The 12,526-nt window shown below is 40.0% G+C and overlaps 1 protein-coding gene across 1 annotated transcript in view; it reads right to left on the bottom strand.

Annotated features, from left to right (window-relative positions):
• Positions 1–12,526, bottom strand: part of ptprsb (protein tyrosine phosphatase receptor type Sb) — a gene marked incomplete at its 3' end in the record, with an annotated part of 53,925 nt that continues 41,399 nt past the window's right edge. The window contains exons 18-30 of the mRNA XM_073848397.1: positions 11,682–11,693; positions 11,386–11,498; positions 9,527–9,624; positions 9,155–9,278; positions 8,856–9,031; positions 7,841–7,960; positions 6,782–6,936; positions 4,602–4,887; positions 3,150–3,328; positions 2,942–3,068; positions 2,744–2,869; positions 2,431–2,585; positions 1–52 (exon numbers count right to left, since the gene is read on the bottom strand). Of these exons, the coding sequence (XP_073704498.1) occupies positions 1–52; positions 2,431–2,585; positions 2,744–2,869; positions 2,942–3,068; positions 3,150–3,328; positions 4,602–4,887; positions 6,782–6,936; positions 7,841–7,960; positions 8,856–9,031; positions 9,155–9,278; positions 9,527–9,624; positions 11,386–11,498; positions 11,682–11,693 (1,723 nt within the window). The remainder of the gene's footprint in view (positions 53–2,430; positions 2,586–2,743; positions 2,870–2,941; positions 3,069–3,149; positions 3,329–4,601; positions 4,888–6,781; positions 6,937–7,840; positions 7,961–8,855; positions 9,032–9,154; positions 9,279–9,526; positions 9,625–11,385; positions 11,499–11,681; positions 11,694–12,526) is intronic.

Here is a 12,526-nt window from a genome sequence, read left to right as displayed (position 1 = left end):
CTCCAGGACGATACTGAGGGTGATGAAGACACCCGTACGCCCGACGCCCGCACTGAGAGAGAGAGAGACAAGAATGAGATATGAATGAGACAAGAATGACAAGAACAAAACAAGAATGGGACAAGAATCAAACATGAATGAGACAAGAATGACACATGTGACATTAATGAAAAAAATGACATAAATGGGACAAGAATCAGATATAAATGAGACACGAAACAAGAATGAGAAATGAATGTGACATAAATGAGACATGAGACAAAAATGGGACAATAATCAGACATGAATGAGACACGAAAGAAACAAGAATAAGACATAAATGTGACATAAATGAGACATAAATGTGTGACAAATGAGAAAAGAATGGGACAAGAATCAATCATGAATGAGACAAAAAGAGACAAAAATCAAAGATGAATGAGACAAATGTGACATGAATGTGACAAATGAAAAAAATGGAACAAGAATCAGACATGAATGAGACAACAATGAGATAAGAGTGAGACATGAATGGGACACAAATGAGATATGAATTTGACATAAATGAGAAAAATGAGACAAATGGGACAAGAATCAGACATGAATGAGACAAATGAGACAAGAATGAGACATGTGACATAAATGAGAAAAATGAGACATAAATGGGACAAGAATCAGACATGAATGAGACAATAATGAGACATGTGACATAAATGAGACATGAGACATAAATGGGACAAGAATCAGACATGAATGAGACAAGAATGAGACATAAATGAGACATGTGACATAAATGAGAAATAAATGAGAAAAAAATGAGACATAAATGGGACAAGAATCAGACATGAATGAGACAAATGAGACAAGAATGAGACATGTGACATAAATGAGAAATAAATGAGAAAAAAATGAGACATAAATGGGACAAGAATCAGACATGAATGAGACAAGAATGAGACATAAATGAGACATGTGACATAAATGAGAAATAAATGAGAAAAAATGAGACATAAATGGGACAAGAATCAGACATGAATGAGACAAATGAGACAAGAATGAGACATGTGACATAAATGAGACATGAGACATAAATGGGACAAGAATCAGACATGAATAAGACAAAAACGAGACAAGAATGAAAGAAGAATGAGACATAAATGGGACATGAAAGTGACATAAATGAAAAAATGGAACAAGAATATGACATGAATGAGACAATAAGATAAGAGTGAGACATGAATGGGACACGAATGAGACATAAATTTGACAAAAATGAGAAAAATTAGACAAATAATAGACAAATGAGACAAGATTAGGACAAGTATGAAACAAGAATGAGACATGAAAAAAAAATGAATGTGACAAAAATGAGATAAGAGAGAAATTAATGGGACAAGAATGAGACATGAATTTGACAAAAATTAGAAAAATTAGACATAAATGAGACAAAAAATAAACAAATGAGACAAGATTAGGACAAGTATGAAACAAGAATGAGACAAATGAGACACGAATGAATCTAGTGAGATATGAAAGAAACAAAAATCAATGTGACAAGAATATGACATTAATTTGACATATATTAGAAAAATGAGACTATATATATATATATATATATATATATATATATATATATATTAGTGGTGGGCCGTTATCGGCGTTAACGTGAGACTCTTATCGGGCGATAAAAAAAATATCGCCGTTAATCTATTCTCAAAGTTGGGTTGGGAGCTAACATCAAATGAGACGTGCAAACATGGATGCAGTTATGAAGCCGCTTCAGGGCAGGTTCATGCGTTGCTAGACCCTTTTCACTGGGGCACGTGCCCCAGTAAAATCTCAAGTTTGAGTTATCATTAACTTTGATAATCCCCAAATAAAGACATTAAACTATATGCAACAACTGAATTGACGCTTCTAAAAGCAACACAGTTTAATGGAAGACTATGCACGCAGATAAGCTATCCATGCCCGTGCGCGTCTGTGTATTTAAGGGGAACGCGCACGTCGTGCAGCCTTTTGCGCAGAAGTACTTGGTTACACAAGTTTGTATAGGTAATTATGTTGTAAATGCAATTGTCAAGCAGTTTGTGATGCATTTTGGAAACAGGAGATGAGCGCCTGATCTAATGCGCCACCTGGCCCGTTCTCGAAGACTTACTTTTAGTCATTATTTGGGTAGCACACATATTCTGAATGCCTTCAGCAGAATTCAAATTAGCCATTTTAATCTAGATTAAAAAAATTAATCTATGCCCACCCCTAATATATATATATATATATATATATATATATATATATATAAAAGACCTAAATAAGACAAGATTGAGACAAGAATCAGAGAAGAATAAGACAAGAATAAGACAAACGTGAGACATGAATGAGTCCGTCACACTGAGATCTGCTCCTCATGTTCATCTCTAAACACTGAACGTGAGGATCATAACGCACCTGCAGTGGACTGCAATTGGTCCGTCCTGACCGAACTGCTCCTTGGTTTTATGCACCTGTCCAATGAAATCAATGAACCCCTCTCCTGACTTTGGAACTCCTTGTTCTGGCCAATCGGTGAACTGGAACTGTCTGACGGTTCTGGACTGTCCGTCCTGTGGAGAGAAAGACAACGAGTCTGAACACCTCAAGATGTGAGAAACACCTGCATCTGTAGAAACCGGGACATTTATGTCTCTGTTTTTTGTTTGTGAAAAGATCTCAACATAAGACAGACATCTTTACCAGACCACACCGCGGTAAATGTACTCACCCTGGCGTCTGTGACTTTAAACTCTCTCAGGATGTACTGCGGCATGTTATATTCTGCCATGGGATCCACTACAAAGTACTGATAGCGGGCCGAACGCTCAGCTGGCCAGTACTGATGACACTTCTCCTGTGAACACAAACACACGGATGTCACGCCGCTTCAGTCGGATTCTGTTTTTATACTCCAGCCATTACTCACCCGTCCCATCTCACGCAGTTTGGTCAGCATCACCACGATGGTGGAGTTGTGTTCCCACAGCATGCGCCAGAAGTCCTCTGTGGTCTCCGCTAGCGGCCCCTGCGTCGCAATATACGCCCTCTGCTGCCTGAACTCACACAGACAGATCCACACGTGACCACCATTAACATAACACCGTTATATCTGGAGCTGGAGTCCGGCGGCGTACCTGTATCCGTCGATGAAGCTGGCGTTGATGTAGTCGGACCCTTCCAGGCCTCTGATTGGCTGCAGACACACGCGGGTGGTTTCGTACGGCATGATGTTCACCAGCCGGTTCTTGAACTTGTTGCAGGGCAGATTAGCGCTGACGAACCTGGAGGTGTGCGCTTTACTGTTGGCCAGACGCTGACAGAACCACAGACACAATCACGTCAAACACACTGATTCACCTGCTGCGGGTCACCGCTGACTTTACATCCGGCTGATTTTAACTCAAACTAACAGACCTGAACTTTAAGTTTGTTATATGAAGGTCACATGAAAACTGCCCTGGAAACACTTCACCAGGCCTTCATCATTTATTTTGACTGGCTAAATATTTATGTCCTATGCAGACTTTCATTCTCAAAGAGACGCAAACTTAAATTCATCATTAAAATATGAATTACACGTTCAAAACTCTGATGATATGAACAAAAAATGAAATAACAGCCCATAGATATTTATGGTGTAGCACTCAAAAGCTTGGAATAATAAAAATGTATAACATAGCATAACATCTGTTTTCTATGTGAATATCTGTGAATGAACTCTAATTTATTCCTGTGATCAAAACTGAATTTTCAGCATCATTACTCCAGTCTTTAGTATCACATGATCTTTCTAATATGTGACCCTGGACCACAAAACCAGCCATAAGTGTCAATTTTTAAAAATTGAGATTTATACCTCATCTGAAAGTTGAATAAATAAACTTTCCATTAATGTTAGGACAGGACAATATTTGGTTGAGATACAACTATTTGAAAATTAGCAATCTGAGTGTGCAAAAAATCAAAATACTGAGAAAATCTCCTTTAAAGTTGTCCAAATGGAGTTCTTAGCAATGCATATTACTAATCAAAAATTTAATTTGATATATTTAGGTTATGAAATTTACAAAATATCTTCAGAGATCATGATCTTTACTTAATATCCTAATGACTTTTGGCATAAAAGAAAAATCGATCATTTTGACCCATACAATGTATTTTTGGCTACTGCTACAAATATACCCGCGCTACTGAAGACTGGTTTTGCGCTCCAGGGTCACATATGCTGATTTGCCACTCAAAAAAACATTTCTGATTATTAGCAATGCTAAAAACAGCTGTGCTGACCAATATTCTTGTAGAAAGCGTCATATACTACCATTCAAAAATATGGGGTAAGATGAAATAAGAAATGAATACTTGTATTAATCAAAAGTGAAATAAACTGTTTAGAAAGCAAAGAAATGTTTATAATGTTACAAAATAACTGCCGTTCTTTTGATCTTTCTATTCATGAAAGCATCCAGAAAAATAGAATATATTTAAAAAAAACATCTTGACTTGTAGTGTGCAGTAAATCATGTGAGAAGTGCTGAAAAATCCCAGAAACAGCTGTGTGTGTCACCGTTGGATGTTATCAAGCGTACCTTGAACTCCAGCTCCATGCCGCTGACGTGTTCTCCGGCCTCCACCTGCGACAGCTTCTGAATGTAGGAGTAGAGGCTGCGCGCCGCCACCTCAGTGTTCCCGCAGGCCACGGCCTCCAGCAGCGCCTCGTGGATGAAGCCGTACTGGTCCTCCGTCTGCACCATGTAGTTCCTCTGCGAGCGCATCAGGGTCACGTGACCGTAGACGTCCACCGTCCGCTCGTGACGGATGCGCTCCAGCATGGCGTCGATCACGATGAAGCAGCCGGTGCGGCCCACGCCGGCGCTGAGACACACGGCAAACACCACGCTTTTACCACGCTATAATTTCCCTGATCTGTTTCTGTGCGCTAATCCAAACGCTGATATCAAGACAGACACATTCAGATGACAGATGTGGACACAACAAAGCACTGTGGGATTATGCGGATTAATAACTTTAATCCAGATTACAGAAGAACACGCATGATGCCCAACATCCGTGAGGAAACGCTGCTGCTGTTTGACAAACCAACTGCACATAATGTTAAAACTAAAGGTGCTTTAGTAAAAAAAAAAAAACTTTTTGTTCAAATGGTTCCATAAAGGACATCTGAAGAATGTTTCTGTTTCACAAAAGGTCCTTTGTGGTGAAAGAAGGTTCTTCAGATTATAAAAAGGTAAGAAAGAGATGGTTCTTTAAAGAACCTTTGACTGAATGGCACTTTGTGGAAACAAAAATGGTTTTTCTTTTGCATCGCTGTGAAGAACCTTTTAAAGCACCTTTATTTTTAAGAGTGTATTATGCTATTCTATAATTTTTTGGGGCTTGTTTTGTTTGTTTTCATAAAAAGTTAGCTTAATCAGGCCAAAAAAAGACTACAATCTTTAATTATACAAATGTATCAAATTTATAAAACGGATCAAAGATCAGATAAAAACCATAGAGACACTACAAATACTGAAATTTCAACACATTAAAGGATTAGTTCACTTCCAGAACAAAAAATTACAGATAATATTCTCACCCCCTTGTCATCCTAGATGTTCGTGTCATTCTTTCTTCTGTCGTAAAGAAATTACGTTTTTTGAGGAAAACATTTCAGGATTTTTTTTTCCATATAATGAACTTCGATGATGCCCACGAGCTTTAAAGGGCTCTAAATGATCCAAGCCGAGGAAGAAGGGTCTTATCTAGTGAAGCAATCAGTTATTTTCTAAAAAAAAAAAAAAAAAACACAAAGTAAATTTTTTATACTTTTTAACCAATCAAATGCTTGTCTTGTCTAGCTTTGCGTATTCCAGTTCATAACAGTTAGGGTATGTCAAAAACTCCTCCAACTTCAAAATGAGGAGCATTTAAGGTTAAAAAGTATATAAATTGTTTTTAGAAAACATCCGATCGTTCGCTAGATAAGACTCTTCTTCCTCGGCTGGGATCGTTTAGAGTCCTTTGAAGCTGCATTTTGGAAGTTCAAACTCAGGGCACCATAGAACAGTGTTTTTCAACCTTTTTTGAGCCAAGGTACATTTTAAATTGAAAAAAATCACAAGGCACACCAACAATCGAAACTGTCGAAAACAATCGAAAAAATTAAACTCTATGATCTTTCATTTTTCTTCTTCTTTCAAATAAAAAGTGCAATTAACAATATACAGTCTTTCTTATCAAAGTGTCTTGAATAGGAATCAAATAAACACAATGACAACAGTCTTTTTCGATCTTTCATATTTCTATCTACTCAGTGTGAAACCTGGGCCTGTTTTAGGCGAAATTGAATCATTTCAAACGGCACACCTGACAATCTCTCACGGTACAGTGGTTGAAAAACACTGCCATAGAAGTCCACTATATGGAGAGAAATCCTGAAATGTTTTTCTCAAAAATAAAACATTTCTTAGCGACTGAAGAAAGAAAGATCTTGGATGACAAGGGGGTGAGTACATTATCTGTACATTTTTGTTCTGGAACTGCTCTTTTAATGATATAAACAAAGCCTCATTTACTAAAATCATGTGACTTTGTCAGTTTGGTATGTTCTCTAAATCACTGGTTCAGAAGAAATGATTGACAAAGGTCTGTAAGCCTCATGAAGCAGCACACATCACTAACGCCTGAGTGCTTCTGCAGGTTCTGGGTGGATTAGAGGAACATGAACACACGTGACAGAGGCTCGACGCCTGGAACATTCAGCACTGACCTGCAGTGGACGATGACAGGGCCGGCGTCCGGCGGGTTACACGCTTTGACCCTGCGGAGGAAGGCCAGGAACGGAGTGGGATATTCGGGAACGCCGTGGTCGGGCCAAGCCGTGAACTGGAACTGCCGCACCTCTCTCCTCTCATTACAGCCGCTCTGATAGGACAAAACAAATTAATGAATTGATACAACGTGAAATCAATATACATAAAACTACTAATCTTACTAAAATAGGTTAAATATTTTATTTGTTAATCTGCGGTAGAAGTACTCACTCAGACTCAGAATGTGATTATATTCAAAGCAAATGAATGTTTCGTTTCAGTGCACCAAAGTGTATATTTGTTACATTTAGTTTGATTTTCTTGCCACCATGTTCACTAAAAAAGATATGTTATTAATAACTTTTGGATGTGAACTAAAAGCAGTCATTTTTCAAGCAGCACGAATTACAAGTAATGTGAGTTACATAATCAGATAATCAGAGTAAGTTACATTTTAAAATACTCGTCAGACTACAGTTACTTTTTTATTGATTACATGATTACGTATTATTCACACAATAGCAATAACTTATTCACCATTATTGATTCTCTCTAATTGCTCTGTTTCATCTTTTAAATGTTCCTTTCTAAAATAGTCACACAGACTAGTCAATAATCAGGTGGCGCAGCATTTTACCAATGGATTTGCATCGACTACTGATAAACACATTCGTTTTTATTTGAATTATCACTATTAGGTTGTTTAACTGTGCATTATTATGTATTATTGAAAGGCTTTTGTCTTTCAAACTCAGTAAAATGCACAAATTCATTTTATTAATTATTTGCAGACATTCCGCAACTTTTTGTCATCTGAACCTCTTTCATCAAATATATTTACTTTATAGTGGTGTTCAATCAGCAGTTCTGTGAAAGACAATATCTCGCTTTGCATTGATTCAACAGCAACATTACACACTAACTAAAGTTGAATTAAATCGTAATCAAACTTAACTTAATTACTTATAACAAGGATGATCTGTGTTCATCAAATGTCTGTGACACACATGTCTCACCTTATGCAGAGAGAAGGTCCGCACACAGAATGTGGCCAGCTCCATGGTATCCAGCAGAGTGACCTGAACCGTCCCGTATGTGTCTGTGCCGCGACTGGGCCAGTACTGATCACACTTGATCTAAACAAGAGGAACACAGGACTTGAAGATCAGCTGAAGACCAAACGTGTCTGAGTTCTTCAGTGTTCTTGTGTCTGTATGGTGTGTGGTTAGGGTCAGGGTTAAAGGAACACTCCACTTTTTCTGGAAATAGACTCATTCTCCAACTCCCCCTGAGTTAATAAGTTGAGTTTTACCGTTTTGAAATCCATTCAGCCGTTCTCCTGTTCTGGCGATATCACTTTTAGCATAGCTTAGCATAGATCATTGAATCCTATTAGACCAGTAGCATCACGTTCAAAAATGACCAACGAGTTTCCATATTTGTCCTATTTAAAACTTGACTCTTCTGTAGTTATATCGTGGACTAAGACCGGCGGAAATGCAAAGATGCGATTCCCATTCTGGCGTAATAGTCAAGGAAGTTTGCTGCTGTAATATGGCCGAAGCAGGAGCAGTAATATCACGCAGCACATGTGCAAATGCTAAACTAGCTGGGAACTAGTTTCAGGTGCTGTGTGGTATTACTGCTCCTGCTGTGGCCATATTACGGCAGCAAACTTCCTTGACTATTACGCCGGAATGGAAGTGTAGTTCCTAATCTTATCGGTCTAGAAAATCACATCTTTACATTTTACGCCGGTCTTAGTACACGATATAACTACAGAAGAGTCAAGTTTTAAACAGGACAAATATGGAAACTCGTTGGTCATTTTTGAACACAATGCTACTGGTCTCATAGGATTCAATGATCTATGCTAAGCTACGCTAAAAGTGATATCGCCAGAACAGGAGAACGGCTGAATGGATTTCAAAACGGTAAAACTCAACTTATTAACTCGGGGAGAGTTTTTTCCAAAAAAAGTGGAGTGTTCCTTTAAGGTAAAGTGTGTTGCGTCTGGCCGTTGTCTCTCACCCGTGATTTCTCCTCTAGTCTGGTCATCATCACCACTGAAGCGGCTCTCTGCTCCCACACCATCCGCCAAAAATCACCAAAGGTCTCCGGTAGTGCCCCCTGGGTGGCGATATATGCGTTCTGCTTCCTGTAACCGTCAATGTAGTTGGCGTTGATGTAGTCACTACCCATAATGCCTAGCGGAGAGAAGAGGAAAACATCAGATCCGTGCCGAAAGAATGAATGTGTATCTGCTGAGAGTTGATTTAGCGTTTGATCCGTGCATACAGAAGAGCCGAACACCGAGTTCATATTCGTACCGTCCGCCGGGGCGAGGATCACGCGCGTGTGGTCGTACGCGATCACGTTGGCGTAGCGGTTCTTGGGTTTGTTCACCTCCAGGTTGGAATGTTCCCATGTGAACTGCTGCCCCGGATCAATCGACTGAGAGACAGAATGAGAGTGATTGACAAAGAGATTAAAAACAAACGTTCAATCTGTCTGATGTTGGAGTTCAGCTGTTGTTCTTTTAGGGTTTCTAGCGTGAGACTCTCAGGACTCACACTGAACGCTTCTGACAGCGTTAACACCTTCCTGTCTTCAACAGCACACCGCCAGCATGAATAAAGCAGCATCTGCAGAAGAGCGCAGTGAGGCGGCGCTGAAGGTCGTTCGATGGCCGCATTACTCACCTCGTACTCCTGCGACAGATGCAGGTTGTCGTTGGCCTTCAGGCGCTCCGTGTGCTCCGGCAGATCAGAGATGGGGATGGGGGGGTGACTCATCATACCTGCGGGGCAAAGGTCACAGCGGTCGTCATGGTGATGACCCGCAAACCCTCGGCGCATCTGCGCGCACGTGAGAATCGCACGCCGAAAGAGCTCCGACACCTAGAGAGTGTCACCTACTGAGGCTGTGATAAATCACTCTGCCTTCTTCAATCCCAGAATGCACTGCAGCAAGTTCATTGACACAATCCATCTGAGAAATATTGACTATAGATATGCTCATTCAAAACATACTGACATAAATGCAAACCTAATTAAAACTGGATTACTTCAGCCAGTGTGTGATGTGCATTTTGCTAGTCCTCACCAGTAATGGGAACAGCGGCGTTATCAATAAACAGCATTACTAAAGTCATTCATTTTTCCAGTAGTGAGTAATCAAACGAATGACTGTTTCCCCCGTTACAACATCATTACTGTTACTGACAATAAAATGCAGCGTTACTATAATTGAGCTCAGTGAAGCATGTTTTATCCAAGCAGGCTCTCTCTCAGATATAGGACCTGCAGAGCTGCATATCGTATCGCATTGCTTTCTTCGTCTGAGGTAAACTGGCTTATTCCTCTGAGAACATCTTCTTCCAGAAACGAACAGTAGCTGAGATGAACTTGATGAATATTCACGTTTGTTTACTGAGGCGATATGGCCGTTTACCTACATGTTCTGTGTGTCTCACGGGGATGTTTAAAATGTTTAAAAGCGGAGCCGTTCGTGGGCGTGATTACATTAGAGCTGAGTTTAGACAGAAAAAAAACTGGAGCTCGCATGGTATCATACAGATTACTTTATCAGGGAACATTTGTTTTTGAATAAAAGTAGACATTTTTAAGCTTTCTATACATATATTTCCCATGTCTATGAGGCAGGTATTGCCTGAGATTCAGATCGTTTTATTTACGTTTCTGTGACAGACTGAGACAGCAGAGAGCGCACCCTGTTTTGTTTTTTTTCTTTACAAAAGCACACTGTTTTGTTGTTATAATGGGTATACTCAAATAAAAGTAGACTCTGCAGTTTCAAATGATATAATGTGATGTTTAGCCCCTGGAATGTGTCTCACTTTTTTCCCACAGCAACATTACAATAGTATAGATTAGTGTAGAATGTTTTATTCATTTAACATATTTAATATTGGGGGCATCCAAGTTATTTGACATATTTGAACATTTTTTAAATAGTAACACAATAGTTACTTTCCCTGGTAATTACAGTAGTTACTTTTATAATGATGTAACTAATGATTAGTAAATGGTTTACTAATTCTGAGAAGTAACTAGTAACAATAACTAATAACTTTTTTAAAGCAACATGCCCAACACTGGTCCTCACTGGTTAAAAAGGCGTGTAAAACAGTCAAATCATGTTTCTACTTAAGTATTATAGTGTTTTGCACAGTTTTCTGTGAGGGATATTTAGGGTTAGGAGATAAAATAAAATTACTCTGATATAAAAACAATGCAAGTCTATGAGATGAGCTCGCTAGCTTAGTCAAACAAATGTGTGTGCGCACTTGTACAGCTATCTTTGTGAGGGCAGTTTGAGTTTTAGACCATCAGAGTGAGAACGATTTGGCTGGTCCTCACTTTCTGAGACGCTTTAAAGACCTGTTTGAGGGTCAGAAATAGTTTTTAGGGATCAGGTTCTAATTGGGTAAAGGTTAGGTTTAGGGTAAGGGTCAGGGTGAGGCACTTAGTTCTGAAGGGTAGGTATAGGGTATGGAGCTAGAGATTGCATTGAGTCAGTTGCATGTGTGTTTTCATGCCTGGTGTCTGGAAGTTGATGCGTCTCATCTCGACGGGGTCGGTGGCATGGTGCGCCATCATCTCAGCGTTGTTCAGCAAACATTTGGTGCCCGGCTCAGAGTCCTTGCGTTTGCTATTGAGTGAAAACACACACACAGAACATGTAGAAACTCCAGTTATTAACGAAACTGGACGGACAGAAAGAAAATCAAAGAGCAGAAGGACATAAATAAAGCAGCAAGTCGAACGAAGGCTGTTCTGCTTCAAATAAGAGCTTTAATCTTCTCTCAGCGATGAGGGATCAGATCTCACTTACCTGTCGGGTTTACTGGAGTCCCATCAAACGCCGCACACCGAGACAGAGACAGAGAGAGAGAAATCAATATAGTGCATTTGTATGCAGCAGCTACATGACACCTCCTGCAGATAACGCGCTCCTTCATCGGGGACAGTTTAACTGCCGCCCCGCGGGACTGGATTGTTCCGGACTAAATGGAAGGGGGCAGGGACGGATCAGACCCGAGGGCGGATTTATCAGGCGGACCGGCCCGTCGTGTTCCGCTCGCTCTCCCCGCGGCGCCAGCGAGGTCACGCCAGCAATTTGACCAACACGGATACCTGCCACCGCGAGGACGCGCTCACGCTGAGAACCTCCACAACTCAGTCTTTCACAGCCAAACAAAGAAATCAAACTGGGGCACGACTGAACCACCATTAAACACTCTCTCTGTGTGTGTGTGACGGCGTCCCAGGATGCTCCTGATGAAGAGCAGAGCTGAGATGACGCTCAGATATCTGTGTGTCATATTAGCGAGATTTCAGACGATCGATGCACATCTGTGAACGCACCGCTCAGTCTCTGCTCACAATCACTCGTGTGTCACACGCTGCTGTTTCCATGACGACCGCTTACAGCCAAGCTGTATCCTAGCAACCGCTCACCATCGCAGCTTAATAAACCCTCTTTCCAATAAAGCTTCATTCTCTGACTTTATATACACTACCCACTCAAACATTTGAGATCAGTAAGATTTTCAATGGTTTTTACAGATGTTTCTTTTGCTCATTAAGGCTGCATTTATGTGATCAAAAATACAGAAATAACTAATATTGTGAAATATTAGTTTGATTTAAAATAAATCTACGGTATGTGTATATATT

Source organism: Garra rufa, chromosome 10, assembly GCF_049309525.1.
Source record: "Garra rufa chromosome 10, GarRuf1.0, whole genome shotgun sequence".
NCBI lineage: Eukaryota > Metazoa > Chordata > Actinopteri > Cypriniformes > Cyprinidae > Garra > Garra rufa.
This window is presented reverse-complemented; position numbering and strand designations above follow the sequence as displayed.